The sequence below is a fragment of the Mobula hypostoma genome, chromosome 25 (assembly GCF_963921235.1).
Source record: "Mobula hypostoma chromosome 25, sMobHyp1.1, whole genome shotgun sequence".
Classification (NCBI taxonomy): Eukaryota; Metazoa; Chordata; class Chondrichthyes; order Myliobatiformes; family Myliobatidae; genus Mobula; species Mobula hypostoma.
In genome coordinates, this window is record NC_086121.1 from 27841768 (window position 1) to 27859229 (window position 17462).

The following is a 17462-nucleotide window of genomic DNA, read 5'->3' on the forward strand; positions in this document are numbered from 1 at the left end:
GGTATGAAGATAGGCGGAGGGGCAGGTAGTTTTGAGGAAGTAGAGAGGCTACAGAAGGACTTAGACAAGTTTGGAGAATGGGCAAAGAAATGGCAAATGGAATACAATGCCTGGAAGTGTGTGGACATACACTTTGGTAGAAGAGATGAAAGTGTTGAGTATTTTCTAAATGGAGAGAAAATACAAAAAAAAAACTGAGGTGGCAAAAGGACTTAGGAGTCCTTGTGCAGGATTTCCTAAAGGTTAATTTGCAGGTTGAGTCTGTGGTGAGGAGGGCAAATGCAATGTTAGCATTCATTTCAAGAGGACTAGAATATAAAAGCAAGGATATAATGTTGAAACTTTATAAGTACTGATGGGACCTCACTTGGAGTATCCTGAGTAGGTTTGGTCCCATTTTCTTAGAAAGGATGTGCTGAATCTGGAGAGGTTTCAAAGGAGGTTCATGAAAATGATTCCAGGATTGAACAGCTTGCCATATGAATAGCATTTGATGGCTCTGGGCCTGTATTCACTGGAATTCAGAAGAATGAGGAGTGACTTCATTCAACTGTGTCCAGTCCTGGTCACCTCACTATAGGAAGGATGTGGAAGCATTGGAAAGGATACAGAGGAGATTTACCAGGATGCTGCCTGGTTTAGAAAGTATGCATTATGATCAGAGATTAAGGGAGCTAGGGCTTTACTCTTTGGAGAGAAGGAGGATGAGAGGAGACATGATAGAAGTGTACAAGATAATAAGAGGAATAGATAGAGTGGATAGCCAGCGCCTCTTCCCCAGGGCACCACTGCTCAACACAAGAGGACATGGCTTTAAGGTAAGGGGTGGGAATTTCAAGGGGGATATTAGAGGAAGGTTTTTTACTCAGAGAGTGGTTGGTGCGTGGAATGCACTGTCTGAGTCAGTGGTGGAGGCAGATACTAGACTACTAGACAGGTATATGGAGGAATGGTATATGGAGGAATTTAAGGTGGGACTTTTATGGGAGGCAGGGTTTGAGGGTCGGCACAACATTGTGGGCCGAAGGGCCTGTTCTGTGCTGTACTATTCTATGTTCTATGAAACCTATCAAAGGGTGAAAAGCCTTGATCGAGTGGATGTGGAGATGATGTTGCCTATGACGGAAGACCAGTGGGCACAGCCTCAGAATAGAGGGGCATCTTTTTAGAATGGAGATAAGGAGAAATTTCTTTAGCCAAAGAGTGGTGAAAGTATGGAATTCTTTGCCACAGGCAGCTATGGAGACCAAGTCTTTATGTATATTTAAGGCAGAGGGTGATACCGATTCTTGAATGGTCAGGGCATGGAGGCTTACTGGGGGAAGGCGGGAGATTGAGCCTGAAAGGGCTGAAAGGAAATTTGAATCAGCCATGAAGAAATGTCAGAGCAAACTCGATGGGCCAAATGGTCTAATTCTGCTCCTATATCCTGTGGCCTTATCGTCTTAATCTCCTCAGGAAGTGGTGGTGCTGCTGTGATTTCTCAACCAAAGAGGTGGTGTTGAGAGACCAGGTGAGATTGTTTGTTATACAGTATATACTCCCAAAAACTTGGTGCTCCTAACTCTCTCCATGGAGGAGGCTTGTATCAGTGAGGAGTGGTCAGCCAGGACTTTCCAAGAGTCCACATTCATCTCTGTGGTCTTGTCCACGTTGAGACTCAAGTTGTTGTGCTCGCACCATTCTACCAGCTGCTCTGCCTCCTCTCCGTACACCGTCTCGTCGTTGTTGATGAGGCCAGCCACTGGTGTCATCAGCAAACCTGATGATTCTGTTTGAACTGGATCAAGCAACGCAGTCATGTGTCAGCAACGGGTTCAGCGTGCAGCCCAGGGGAGCACCAGTACTCTGCGTGATGGAGCTGGAGATGTTTCTGCCAACAAGCACTGACTATGGCCTTTCTGTCAAGAAGTCCAGGATACAGATAGAGGTGTTGAGTTTAGATTAATTAGATTAGATTCAACTTTATTGTCATTGTGCCAAGTACAGATACAAAGTCAATGAAATGCATTTAGCATCTGACCAGAAATGCAAAGAATAGTGTTATTTACAAAATAACCGCAAACAACTACCTTTTGATGTATGACCATATTAAACGCTTAACTGAAATCAGTCTGGTATATAAAGCATCCTGGTATATGAGGCATCATTTTCCAGTCTGGACAGGACAGAATGCAGTGCAGAGGCTATGGCATCATCAGTGGACTGATCTGAGTGATAGGTGAACGGGCACAAGTCCAATGTATTGGAGGATGGGATTTAATGCGATCTATAACCAGCCACTCAGAACACTTTGTTATTGTTGAGGCCAATGCCACAGATGGTAGTTGATGAAGCAGATTACTGTCTCTGTCTTGGGCACCAGGATAATGATGGCCACCTTGAAGCCCAAGGGGACAGTGGACTGTTCCAGAGAGAAGTTGGAGATGTCTGTCAGAACTTCAGTTAACTGGGATCCACAGTCCCTTAGCACCCGACCAAGTACATTATCAGCCCTCACAGCTGTACATGGCTCTGCATATCAGGGTGTAAAAGACATTCGGCCTATCAGGAAGATGAGAAGTGTCACTGCTGTTAACACGCAGGGTGGACTTGTGTTCCATTATGGACTGAAGTCCGTGCCACATGCATCTCCTGACTAAGAAATGGCTGTATATTCTCTGGGAATAATCCCATTTTCATAGTTCTTATTGCCGTTTGCCTATCTATTTTAGTGTCTTGTGTAGATATTTTCTTCTAGCTCTTGGAGAATGCTCTTCGTAGACAATTATTTTTGAAGGATTCCTCTTAATAAAATGTGCAGCCTCACATTTATCTCTATTGATATTAATTTCCTGTAATTTGTTGCAGTCCCTCCACATTATCTGCACTCCTTTACTTAAGGTCACGTACAGACTTTGAAGTTGCACTTCTAGGCCCCATATTGTGTAGAATGTGATGCATTCTACCAATCCATGGACCATTTCAGAGAGCATTTTCATCTCATTCTAGCTAATTCCTTTTGTTCAGAGAGATCACCAGAGTGACCAGTTTGTATAGTGCATCCACTATTACTTGAATCTAGATGAAACTAGAATCTAGAGTGATCTCATGGAAAGCAACGAGCCCAGATCTATCACTGGCCACATCCTTAGCTCCTGTGCAGATCAGCTGGTGTGGGTATTTGCTGGTATTTTAACCTCTTCCTGCTTCAATCTAAAGCCTGATTTATACTTCTGCGTTAACTGGATGCTGTAACCTACGCAAGTGGCCTACGCGCATTGTGAGCATTTATACTTGAGCGTTGGTGTGTCTGCGTCGCTCTGCAATTCACGCACGCGCACACACCTGCCCCTGCAAGGCTTCGTGCTCATGGTAGTCTTTCTCGGGGTAAACAAGAAGCGAGCGTCTTTTTTCGTAAAAGTGAAATGTGTCCTCCATAATTTCGGAGGTCTGTAAAACTTTATGGGAAGTATTGCAGCCAGAGTTCCTTCCCTGCCCTTCAGTCGCCCAATGGGAAGCTATTGCAGTGTAGGACAAAATGCGATGCTACCAAGCAGACCAATCACAGCTGTGGCGGTTTGCGTTGCCGCGACACGCGGTTACATTTTGGGAGAGGTGCGCGTCGCAGCAATGCAGGCTCTGGTGTAGGGATCCGCGTCGGCTTTGCGTAGGGTTTGCAGTGACGCAGTACTTACGGCATCAAGTTGATGCACAAGTATAAATCAGGCTTAAGGTTCTCACCTGCTGTAAGGAGGCTATTATCATTCCACTACAAAATAAGGTAATGGGGCTTATTGACTACTGCCCGGTGACTCTGACATCCTCCACAAAGTGCTTTGAGAAGCTGGTCATGGTTCTCATTAACTGCAGCCCGGCAGACAACCTCGGCCCACTGCACTTCACCTCCTGCCAAAACTCTTACAGCTGATGCCACTTTTCTGGCTTTAAGTTAATTTCTGGAATACCTAGACAGTACAGACACCTGTGTTAGACTATTGATTAATAACTGCAGCTCCGACTTCAATACTATAATTTCAAGCAAACTCATCTCCAAATTCCTAAATCTAGGACTCAACACATCCCTTTGCAACTGGTTCTTTGACTTCCTTACCAACAGGCTGCAATCAATAAGGATTGGCAGCAACACTTCCAACATGATTATTCTCAACACAGGTGACCAACAAGGCCACGTCTCCAGCCCCTGCTTTACTCCTTGTACACTCACGACCGTGTGGCCAAATTCTGCTCTAATGCCATCTAGAAGTTAGCAGACAATACCATTGCCGTGGGCCTCATCTCAAACAATGATAAATTGGAGTACAGGAAGGAGATGGAGAGCCTAGTGACAGTGTTATGACCACCTTTCCTCAGTGTCAGCAAAACAAAAGTGATGGTCATTGACTTCATGAAGGGGGCTGTGCAAATGCTCCTTTTCACATCAAGAGTGCTGAGTTCGAGAGGATTGTCAGTTTCAATCTCCCAGGAGTGAACATTACCAATTGCCTGTCCTTGTCTTGCCAGATTGACGTCACCAGCACCTCTAATCCGTAGAATGCATGTATTTTCCCCGGGTGCTCCAGTTTCCTCCTGCAGTCCAGAGACATACTGGATAGGTTAAGTGGTCTTTGTAAATTGTCCCATGATTAGGTTAGGTTATATCAGGCTTGTTGGGCGCTGCAGGGGCAGCTTGAAAGTCTGGAAGGGCTTACTCCGTGCTATATCGCTAAATAAATAATTCCTCAGGAGACTAAAGAAATTCGGCAAATCCCTTTTGACACTTGCCAATTTTTATCAATGTAGCATAGAAAGCATCCTGTTCAGGTACATCATCATGGTTTGGCGTGGCAGCTGCTCTGCCCACGTCCGCAAGAAACTGCAGGCTCTGGTGGCACAGTTCGGCACATTACGGAAACCAGCATCCCTTCGTGGACTCTACTGACACTTCTTCCTGCCTCAGTGATAATCAAAGACCCTACTCACCCCAGACATTCTCTCTGCTCAACCCCTCCCATCAGGAAGAAGATGCAAAAGTCTAAAAGCACATACCATCAGGCCCAAGGACAGATTCTATCCGTGTTATAAGTCTATTGACTGTTTCCTTAGTATATTAAGATGGACTCTTGACCTCACAATCTACCCTGTTATGACCTTACACCATAATGGTCTACCGCAAGATGTTACACTTTAGGGAGAAGGTACAGCCTTCGGACTGATGCCACCAGATTTAGGAACAGTTACTACCCCTCAACCATCATGCTCCTGAACCGAAGAGGGTAATTTCACTTGCCCCATCATTGAAATGTACTTACTTTCAAGAACTCTTTATCTCATGTTTGTGATATTTATTGCTTATTTATTTATAATCTCTTTCTTTTTGTATTTGCAGTTTGTTGTATTTTGCAGACTGGTTGAACGCCCAAGTTGGTGCAGTCTTTCATTGATTTCATTATGGTTATTATTCTGTTATGGATTCATTGAGGTTGCCCACAAGAAAATGAAATTCAGTGTTGTATATAGTGACATACATGTACTTTGATAATAAATTTGCTTTGAACTTTATTCTGCATTCTGTAATTGTTTTACCTTGTACCAACTCAATGTACTGTTGTAATGAGTTCATCTGTATGGATGATATGCGAGACAAGTTTTTTCCCATTGTACATGTGACAATAATAAACCAATATAGAATGAGTCCTGAAAAGCAGCATAACGCAGATCTTTATATTATCTGATTCCAAAGATTTACTTAATTTAAAAGCATTTCTCACACAGCATTTAAGCTCCAAAAGATGGTAAGTACATTATTAGCACAAAGTCAGTATTAATGGCAATCATAAAATGCCACAAAATGAATAATATACATACACATTTCCTTTTGTGATAATTAATTTTATTTGATAATAAAAATTGCACAAAAATCAACCACATCGGGCAAAAAAGAATATCCTGTCACACATCACTCCCAGGAAAATAGCAGTCTTCTCCACCTGGCCCCAGTTTGGAAGAGTGTAGATAATAATCTCGGAGATTGATTTCAGAGCAATGCAGAAATAACAATTACCAATGCTTTTCTACTTGATGGAACTGATCAACAAACTAGACAAGGTGCTTCATCAAGTAAAATGATCAGTGATTCTCAAAGACCATTAGAGAGATCTGCTATGCAACATGTTGTGGAAACTGAACTCGCTCAGTTTTTCCCAAAGAAAGCCATCTTCTGTCCAGTTTGCAAAATGGAGCTGTCACGTTAGATGCTTACACGTGTGACATCATTGGCTGTTCCATTCAATTCCAAATTATCAGGAAGCCACCAAACCTCTCTCTCCATTTCAAAGACCACAGGCTGTCCCATTCATACCAATCAATAAACTGATTGTACATAGTGATTCCTTGCGACATAATGGGGGAAAAAATGCAATGAAATCTTATTCAACATATGTGAACAGTGTAAAGATATGGGCCCATTGTATTGTGGATGCACTCTAATCTTTCTATATCTTCCTTTACTCCAAACCTCTAAATACCTAGCTAGAGGCTCTGACTTCAGTGCATACATACATACTTTAAATATACTTACAATAATTTTCAGTGCAGTAACAATTACAGAGATCCTTGCCCTGTCACAAACTTGCTCCAGTTGCAGTTAGAATCTGAACATATTCAATAGCTTTTCTCAACGGGCAACTATATTCTACGATCGGATACCATTTCACTTGTTTCTATTCTATGCTTCTTTGAGGTGAAATCATAATACCAAACTGGCATCAATTTCACTCCAACTGAAGAGAAGGAAGACAGAATTATAGTCTTTGAATGAAATTTTCAGCCACTGCCATACAGTGCTCTTCCTAACTCAGTCACTCCTCACCTAAGACTGAGCCACCTCACTGTGCTTTAAACTTTTAGGTACTATCATAACTGTAACATCCTGAAATTGTATTATGGAAAACATGACACTTTCTATGCCAAGCTGCAAACATATTGCTCCCGCACAAAATTCATTCCTTGCACAGTCCAACAATTCTTGCCCGTCAGTTTCTATATACAAAGAGATGGGAAGGAAAGAAGGAAGGATCTGAGAAAAGTAGCAAGGAGGTCTTTTTGGAAGTAAGTTCCCTGACTACTCTTCAGAGCTTAGATTGCCCTGAAAAACCAAATACTTTTATGAACAGTACTAGTGCAATAAGTAATTTGCTCTATTATGCTGCAGCTGGTTTTGAATGCTGCTTCTGTACATAACAGTTTTTGCGAGATCTTTCTAAATATTTACAAGGAAGTAATATTACAGGTATGTACAGGTTAGTAAAATATAAAGAACTCCTCTGTCACAATTTTGTTTTGTAAATACAATATATAAAAAGTAAAATACATTTTGAACAGAACCCGCTCCTTATCAGAGTTTCTATAATAAACTACCCCCAAAATCAAGCATATAATTACTTCTCTACCTGATTGCTTCAAATAGGCATCAGGAATGAGGTTGAAAGGAAATGAGTTCATAACACTCATGCTTATCCAATAAACTGTAATAGAGGCTTGAGTGGTCTTGTAATTGTACTTCGTTGCTTGTGGTCAGCTACTAGAGAGGTAACTAGGAGTCCAGCTCCAGATTCTCTTGATTCTCGTTGGTTTGTAGCTTGAGCTGTTGCTCATAGTAGAGGCTTTTGGCATAATTAATTTCTTGCGAGATCCTAAGTGCGAGACTCTCTGACTTGACGTGGACCTGAAAAAAACATTAACAATGAATCTACTAAGTTTCTTCTTTGGACCAAGACAAACACGTGATGTTAGTAATTAATATAGGGATGAAGCCAATGAGGATTCAGACAATTCCTATCATATAATGAAATTGGAGGAGGCCTTTTAGTCTATGCCAGCTCCCAAAGGAACAACTCATTTACCCTCTTTCCTTTTACCTTTCCAACTTAATCTCTCTCCCTCACATGCCTGTCAATTCCTCTCATTACTTTTGTCATTAACTTAATTTATACCAGTCAACTAACTACCACTGATTGAAAGTTCTAATAAACATCTATTATTTTGCTACTAAAAAAATGTGTGGGTGAAAGCACGCCAGAAGACTCTAAACATATATCATTGGGATCCATAAAAATATCAAGAGAATCCAAAGCTTATCAGCATTATTCCCAGATCTCATTTATACTGAAAGATTTTCTTCAAACGTACAAACGTTTGTAGAATTTAGCATTCAATGAAACTATATCACTGACCTTTCCAAAATTTTAACTGCCAAGACCTATCAGTGTTTAATAAATGTGTGTGCAGAGAAAATTCAGTTGTTACTCTTTGTGGCTGGAGCGTCAAAGCTAAAGGGCTACAATTAGAAAAGTATCACCAAATATACCTCCAACAATCATGGTGCTTTCTTATATTTGTTCCATAAATGATGGGATACCTTGACCAATATTCTTGTGTGAACCTAAACATTGAACCCTGAGGAGTGTCATAGGTGAGCCGTGTAAACGGAGTATAAGAGCTAGTGACTGCACTGCCCATTTACTGACCTAACTCCAACTTAGTAGCCAAGCACAAATGAGGGAACTAAATCTGGAATTTGGTCTCATGGCTTAATTACACGTGCTGGGAACAAGCAGTTCCATACTCACCATTGGCTTATGATGTGATGGCCCAGGTATGGCCACACCACTGCTCGAACTCTCAGCCTTTTTTGTCAGTTGTAAATATGCCCTTCCATGGTCCTTTGTGATAAGGCAATGGTACAGGTCATCATATCTGACTTCCAGGAAAATGGCGTCTCTATCAACATATTCACCGTGCTTCAGAAAATACACTGCCTTCGAGGAGATGAGAACACAATAGCTGTCGATCTGTTCCACTGCAATGAAACTAGAAAAGAGAAGGTAACATAGCACTTGGCTAGATCCACTCCACGTAACATTTGATTATGTGCCACCAATACTCAAATAACAGATCAGCTGCAGTTTAAGGGAAATACAGAGAATAATACCATCTATTAGTCACTAGGTAAAATTCCCACCAAAAAAAGTTTGTAAAGGTACTGTGACTACAGAATAATTTCTTGCTTTGCACAACACTGTCTCTGGATTATCGTAGAAGAAATTTGTTCCTTAATCAATTGTACACTCTTACCAAGTACCGTGACTTTAATTACAATGGGTAGACACTCACAGATCAACATTTATTTCCTGTGTTGCCTGCGAACACCACCTGTGTGAAGCCAACTCTGACATACCAACAGAAAGATTCAGGAATTTCATAGGGACTTGCTCTAATCCACATCCACCATGAAGGGAATAGAAACAGGGCCATCACTGGTGCAAGTACAGCAGACAAGCACTGCTGTTGCTACACTGGCAGAAGTGTCTGCTGGATGAAATATAACACTAAGCCTGTTTAGTACACTGCTGAAGATGTTATGGTACTGTTTGAAGGTAATAAATAATTATCTTGTTCTAATTTCTCCTTCAATGAGCAATACAAAAAGCAGATTAACAGTTAATAACCTTACTGATGATTGTAAACTGTGAGTAAAGAGAAATTAGTCACCTTTGTCTACATGCTGTAATAACAGATAACTGGGTGGGTGGGAGAGGAATGGGTGAAAAAGAGGGCACAGGGAGATCAGGAAGGTCACACACAGAGGACCAGTGGGTGGGACTGGGAGAGGTGGCAGCAAGGGGAAGGGAAATGGGATGCTCATAAAAGAAGAGAAAAAGGGGAAAAGGGAGATAAGTGACCATTTGAGATAAAAATAATCGCCTCAAAAACTGTATTACTTCACCAAAATCCACTGCAACAAATGACTGGCCACATATTACTGGTTGGGACAAATATTATTTTAAAATAAAAATACACTATGGAAAAACTTTGACTATATTTTGTTACGAAATTTGAATCTCCTTGGATCATGTTCTACAATGATCATATGCAACTAGTACTGGAACAAAAAGCAGGATCAGAATCAGATTTATTATTACTGACACATGTTGTGAAATTTGTTTTGCAGTGGTAGAACAGTGCAATACATGAGATTTGCCACAAGTTCAAAAATAAAGAAATAATGCAAAAGAGGAATAATAAGATAGTGTTCATGGACCTTTCAGAAATCTAATGGCAGAAGTAAAGAAGCTGTTGCTAAGATGTTGACTGTAGGCTCCTGCATCTCTTCCCCAGTGGTGGTACTGAGAAGAGGGCATATCCTGGATGGTGAGGGTTCTTAATGGCGGATGCACAGTAGATGTGATTGCTACTGGTTGCGAGCCGTCGAGACAGCTAACACTGCTCTTCTTGGACAAAGGTATATTAAAAACAAAACTACAGATGCTGGAAGACTAAATGAAAAACAGAAAATGCTGAAATGTTAACTCTGTTTCTCTTCCCATAGATGCAGCCTGACCTGCTGAATATTTCCAGTACTTTCTGATTTTGTTATGCTACAATAACCTTGTGCCTCTGGTCTAGGGAAGGAAACATTGGTGACGATCTTTGCTGTTGATTCACATCCAGTGCTGGAAAGAGAGTGTGAGAGTGAGCGTGAGCACACATGTGTGCACGCTAGATAAATGATTTGCAACCTCAGCCAGGAAGATTACTGTCAAGGTTTACAGATGAAGGATGGTTACTTTACAGAGGTCCTGGAAAGCTGTGAGTTTTAGTGAAAAAAAAATTAAGATTTGCAAATTAACCTCTCAGCATCAGAACTGTACATCTGGAAATTAAATGTGCATTTTGGATCTGAAATCCGCACTGGTGGTGATGGTGGGGTTTTGGGGGATGCTGTAATGACAAGTTCCAGGAAGGCTAAGGCAAATCCCTAAGGTAGTAGATGATAGTTCGAAATGAAAACCAAATCCACATGATGCAATCCTCTAGGTACTGTGGGATTGCCACTGCAAAGCAGAAAGCAATTATCCTGTGTTGGCCGGGAAATGAAACGCTGGCTAAGGTTCCTCGCATCTGGAATCGATTAGGAAGAACAGTGGCTTTGCTTTCAAAACCATATGAAAGCTGGAAGCAGCAGCAAAGTTTAAAAAAAAAATCAAGCTTTGAAGTTTTAACTTCTTTACCAACAAGGATTCAAAGGCTTTGTCCTTAGTTATTACTGTATGCTCAAACAGGGTTAACAGAGAACAAATGCTGACGACATGACACAGAGTTTGTCAGCAAGCTGGGATAGAGGAGAAGCACAATATTTTATGACAGACAGGTACAAAAAGTCTATTTCCACGCAGACTGTGCAGATTAACAAAGTGCTGATGATAAATGGAAATAGGCATTACAGAGTGAAGACTCCAATTCACAGTATGTAGGATACTCTCTGGATAGTAATACTGGTCACCCATACATAATTACTAATCAAATAAATCTTAACTTGGTTTCAAATACCACTGAGAGCTAAGTCTATGTATATATGGTATGTAGTGCTATAATTTCTGTAGTATAGAAATTTAACAGGAAGAAACTTAATATCTCCTGTTAGTTGGTGCTGGTTTATCAGTTGTCAAGGTTGCTGCCCCAGAAGCAAAACCAGGTACTAAGATGTGGTAGGGAGGGACATGACTATAGAAATAGGTCAATTGTTAGTCTGATTAGAGTGTTGTATCAAGTAAACTATCAGGAGGGAGACAGATGGATTTGGTACCTATAGCAAAGGAATTCCTGGGCAGGGTCTCAAAAACATTTTTCAACTGTTTTAGCATTGAAGGATAGAAAAACTAAGTGATTAGAGTGTGGTAAGAAGTAGCTGCGTGGGGATGGATGTTTTCTAGTGGATTGTGACAAGAAAATCAAGTGGATTTGGGAGTGGAGTTAGTGAAGACAGATCACGGGATAGGAGGGTGTGGAGCACTTAGAGAGCTATTGCAGGACACAGTAAATTAAGAGGCCAAGGCCCTGGTCCATTACTGAGCTAAAATGTCCAAGTTCTCTCATGAGGCTCCCAGCACAGACTTTCCTGGACAATAAGCACTAATGACCTTGCAATGTATCACATGTAGAACCCTGTGGAGAATATGTAACTTGATGTGCATCTTATACAGAAATTATATCAGCGACACAAGTATGATTCATAATGTTAAGCATCCAAATTCTTAGAAAGATCTGAAATAACCCTAAATTGTTGCTTTCACATGCAGCAATGTAAAACAAAAGCACTACATCATCTATTATTTTAGGCCACAATTTATTCTTATTGATTCAGTAAACACATACTGTCTGCAGAACTCCCTGCATTTCAATATGATGCTATTACAGTGATAATCTTCACTATGGAACTCAAGTGTTAGTGATCATTAATTATCTTTCAAAATTTTTCGTCATTCAGCATTGATACTGATAACATCTCTAACCACCGCACAACCCATATTTTTTGCAACACATCTTTAATATAATGCAGCACTGACAGAACATTATTTCTACCATGATACCATTGTTAGTTATTTAAAATTGTCAGAAGTGTTCACCCCACTGGGTCATATTTGACCTCAGTTTTAGCTTTGAACACAAATGTTAAAGTTATGTCCCAACTCATCCAGCTCACATTGCTAGTTGCCCTCACGCTGTTTGTTGACAACCTGAGGTCACCCAAAACCAGTTTCTCAACCTAATCACAATTTACAACAAATCCTGTACATGCTGACCCATAGTTAAGCAACGTCCTGATGTTTAAATCTGTTGTTTTTCCAAATCACTCCATTATTATCCTCCCTATCTCCATAATCTGCTCTTGCCCTATAATCATGTGTGATATTGGCTCTAATCTGACCTCTTGTTAGTGTGAGAATGCAACTGCTCATTTGTGCTACCGTTGCCTCAAGGTCTGAGATCCCATTTCTCTCAACTTTCCTTTAACTTGTGTGACGAGAATACACATAAATTAAGATGTTAGCTGGCCTGGGCTAGCACCAGTGGCATCAGCAGTTGGTCTGCCACCTGTCCTCAGGGGAAGGAGAGATAAGGAACACAGTGAAGCAGCATTTGGAGATGTTAATGAAGGAGCCATCAGTCTGGGTATTGTCAAGATAGGCTCCCCCTTTGAACTCTGAACTGTTTGAAGAGTGATGGACAGGCGATACCCCAGCAGGGGGATAAAAAGGGACAGGTTCGCTAAGGCAAGGACACACGACACCCGAGGTAACGAGACCCTGGAAGAGGTGCGCCTCTCACAAGTCGGTGGAAAGCTTTTGGACGGCTGATCGCGGGATCAAGCCATAAACGCCCAGGGTGGAAAGGCACGATCGGCGGGAACCTGGTGTGTGTCCACCCTTGCCTGGGTGCCAGGTTCAGCGCAGGGAAACGATCGTATCTGGAAACGGAGGGGTCACGGTCGGTGACCTCAGATGACATCACAATGGACTCGCCCGAAAGCTGACTGCGAAGGTCTGTGTGTGAAAGCTGTGTTGAATATTCATTCATTTTGCTCTCTCTCCTTCCCCCACACTGTCCGTCTCCCACGGCAGCGATTACTGCGAACTGAACTAAATTGAACTGAACTTTGTGTCACTTTGAAACTGGTCATTTGCCCCTAGACAATGATAGAGCTTGATTGATCCTGAATTCTGTGTACATGTATATTTATCATTGCTGAACTGTTGCATTCATTATCCTTTTGATTAGAGTACTGTGTTGCTTGTTTCTTTAATAAAACTTTCTTAGTTCTAGTAATCCAGACTCCAACTGAGTGATCCATTTCTGCTGGTTTGGCAACCCAGTTACAGGGTACGTAACACTTGATACTAGAACCTAACTCTTTCACCAACCTTTTGATCATCCATCCAAATGTGGTTTAGCCTCTTTTTCTATGAAGTGCCCCTGTGAAGAATCTTAGGCTGATTTTTTTTTTACATTAAAGGGCCTGTATAAATGCTATTGCTTTTGTTGCAGGAAAGGCATAAAACTTAGGGTTAGACTCAGGTAAACAGATTATAAAGTCGTTCAAAGGAGCTCTGTCCATTTTATTTGTTTAATAAGTAATTAGACAACAGAAAAAATGTCAGATGATTCATCATGGAGTGAAATCATGCCAAAAATAACTGGAAGAGTTGCATGCACTGAAAAACAAGTGGTTCTGTCATTTTTCCCAAACTGCAATAGACACAATCAAAGATTTCTAAAAAAGAAATCCATTTCAATGTTCTTTGCACTTTAATATGTTTATAAACTGACATTTTACATAAGGTATTCATTTTGGTAATTATTTTAGCAAATATATTTGTATTCTACAGAGAACCATTCTGTAGGAGATGACAATTTTTTTTATATAAAATACATAATATCAAGATTAATCCATTCTTTCCATTCCTTATGAGGATTTAGCATGAAGAACATGGTCAACAAGCACTTGGGACACAATCACATGTAATTCCAGTGCAGTATTGGAAACACATGTTTTTCCATTTCTGTTTATGGATCCAAGTCTTTGAATAACTATGGAAGTACTTTTGCTAGCAGGACTGCAGCAGTTCAAAGAAAAGCAGATCATCACCAGGTTCTATTGGGCAACTAGAGACAGGTAATAAATGCCTTCTCTGCCAATGACAGACACAAAAAATCTACTTTAATCCAATTTCTTGCACATATATTCTAACTGCAGTTATTTACACAACACTCAGAAACAAATTATTTTCCTCTCTATTGTGCAGGGGCTTTGTGGACTATTCTCGTGGCCTCATTTGTTGACCGTAGGATTTTCTACCACTTGGTAATTTAAATAACAACATTTTCTTTCCAATTAATAAGACAATAGCCTCAACTTCTGAATATGTACAAAGTAATAAGGAAAAGGAAAGAAAATAATTATCTAAAATAATTTATTGATCTCTTCGAGCAATGTGAAATGGTTTTGTGTAAGATTACTGTATTAATGCAATAATAGATGAATAAATTCATTATGGATTAAAGGTAGAAAGTGCTGTAAATACTAAGCAGGCCAAGCAGCCTTTGTAGTGAGAGAAAATGAGTTAAAGTATGACACTGACTAACTTTCACCAGGACTGATCCAACGAAAAAACAATTTAGTTTTAACTTGCAGAGAGTTAGGATGGGGATGATTAAGACAAAGGGAATATCTCTGATAGGGTGGGGTCAAGATTGTCATAGCGATGAAGTCTTTTACTATTCTGACAGTTTCTAATTTCTTGATTCCAGCCAGTTCTCTTTTACCCTGGATATACATTCTCTCGACACCTGCATCCCACACATGGGAAGTGGTAAAGCAGGTTCCAGCTTAACATATGGTTAGCTCCCCTCTTTTTTCCCAGTTGAGATGAAGAGTCTTGACATTTCCTTCTATAGATGCAGCCCAACCTGCTGTCTTCCTTAAGTGCTTTATAGAACATAGAATAGTACAGCACATTACAGGCCCTTCGGCCCACAACGTTGTGCCGACCCTAAACCCTGCCTCCCATTTAACCCCCCACCTTAAATTCCTCCATATACCTGTCTAGTAGTCTCTTAAACTTCAGGAGTGTATCTGCCTCCACCACTGACTCAGGCAGTGAATTCCACGCACCAACCACTCTCTGAGTAAAAAACCTTCCTCTAATATCCCCCTTGAACTTCCCACCCCTTACCTTAAAGCCACGTCCTCTTGTATTGAGCAGTGGTGCCCTGGGGAAGAGGCGCTGGCTATCCACTCTATCTATTCCTCTTATTATCTTGTACACCTCTATCATGTCTCCTCTCATCCTCCTTCTCTCCAAAGAGTAAAGCCCTAGCTCCCTTAATCTCTGATCATAATGCATACTCTCTAAACCAGGCAGCATCCTGGTAAATCTCCTTTGTTTGCTGGATTCCAGCATCTTGTGTCTCCAGATCATTCTCGCAATCCTGACCCCAGCTTATCCTAACCATTTTGCATCCCAATCACTATCTACAATTTACAACTTACTTTCTCCCTTTCCCAAGGGTCTCAGATCTGATACATTAATTCAATTTCTATTTTTATAGATGATGCATGATGAGCTGAGTGTTTGCAGCATTTCCTGTTCTTTTATTTCAAATTCCCAGCACCTGCAATTCTTTGATTTTCAAATTTATTATGGTGTCCAAGACAAAATAATACGACTTAAGCAACAGGAAAAATGAGGATAACTTACAATTCAGCCTGAATGTTGTCAGTCACTCTGAAAAGCTGTTCCTGCCCTTCTGCTTGCCTCTCTGAGTAGTGGGGTAGTAGACCATGGGGACCAATGCAACAACGTGGCTTTCGAATCCTCTGGTTAAGCATTCTGTTTGAAACATAAATCAAAAGATAGTTATGACGTTGTTTACGGCAGCATAGACAGATCTTATCCAGTCACTGACTTCAAGATTGTAGTATTCACTGAAAGTTAGCTGCTCAACAGTCTGGAACATAACTTGTATGGATGTTCCGTATTACACACCTCAACTTCACGTGTGGCTTCCTGTGATTCATAATGTACATAATTCTATTAACATCCGCAATTAAAAATATGGGGATTAGTCAGAGGGAACATAATTACATAGCACACAACTGTATCCTATCCAGGAGTTATTTCTGTTCCTTTGTCAAACCCTGTCTTCCCATTATCAGTAATTCCCCATATTCCACCACAAACAGACTCTACTGGTCCTTCTTAATATTAATGATTGACAGTCTCAGTGCAGAAAAAAAGCAATAAAATCACAGAAAACAGGGAAAAAAACTGCAGCATGTAATTATGTTAAGATGAGGGAATAAAATCTAAATTTTTTTGGGGTAAAAACCAGTTAGCAAAATGAATCAAGATACATTCTTCTGTCTGTTTCCCAGATGAGAAAGGTGCTGTTGCCTAACAAAGTTCTCTTACAGAAACACAGACATCACATTTGAATTGAATATTCACAATCTACCATTGTATTATTTATCCATTATATCACCTATACCTGCTGTTATTCTGAAAAGCTGCTCCTATCCTATACCCACATCTTTCATTATCATGACCTTTCCCTTAATATATTTTACTACAATATTTACTGTTCGCACTTATTATTCAGAACTTTATTTTTAAATATATGGATATATAGCTCAATTCCCACTTCTCATTGAAATTACGTTTCTTTTAATTGGTTGTCAAATATTCGTCTACTCCCATTTAACTATTTTATTAATGTTTATGGAAGTTCAATAAGCTGCTGTGCCAAAACAAAAATCACCTAACTTCTCTTACTGTACTACTAGTCACAAAGTGAACTATGAGGATGATTATAATGGACTTCAGGAAGAAACAGGAAAGTTGGTGGAATGACAGATGAAATATAACAGAAAAAATGCTAAGCGGTGTACTTGGTAGGAGAATCAATATAGACTAGAATGCACAATTATAAAATGGATACACAGAGAGATCTGGGAGTATATGTGCTTAGCTTGTAGAGAACAGCACAGCAAATTGAGCAAATAGTCAAAATATCGTATGGCATTCTAGGCTTTATAAAAAGGTAGCAAACAAGGTGCAAGAGCAAGAAAGAAATGGAGGCAG

At 40.4% G+C, this 17462-nt stretch overlaps 1 protein-coding gene across 3 annotated transcripts in view; it reads right to left on the reverse strand.

Moving 5' to 3' along the window:
• Window positions 1-5754: 5754 nt before the first annotated feature.
• The window catches only part of vps13d (vacuolar protein sorting 13 homolog D), a 323941-nt gene continuing 312233 nt past the window's right edge, over window positions 5755-17462 (reverse strand). For 2 of the 3 annotated variants that reach the window (XM_063033119.1, XM_063033121.1), the window contains 3 exons: window positions 16080-16211; window positions 8610-8850; window positions 5755-7705 (listed from right to left, as the gene is read on the reverse strand). In XM_063033119.1, the coding sequence (XP_062889189.1) occupies window positions 7574-7705; window positions 8610-8850; window positions 16080-16211 (505 nt within the window). In that variant the 3' untranslated portion in view covers window positions 5755-7573. The remainder of the gene's footprint in view (window positions 7706-8609; window positions 8851-16079; window positions 16212-17462) is intronic. The other variant, XM_063033120.1, reaches the window with a different exon arrangement.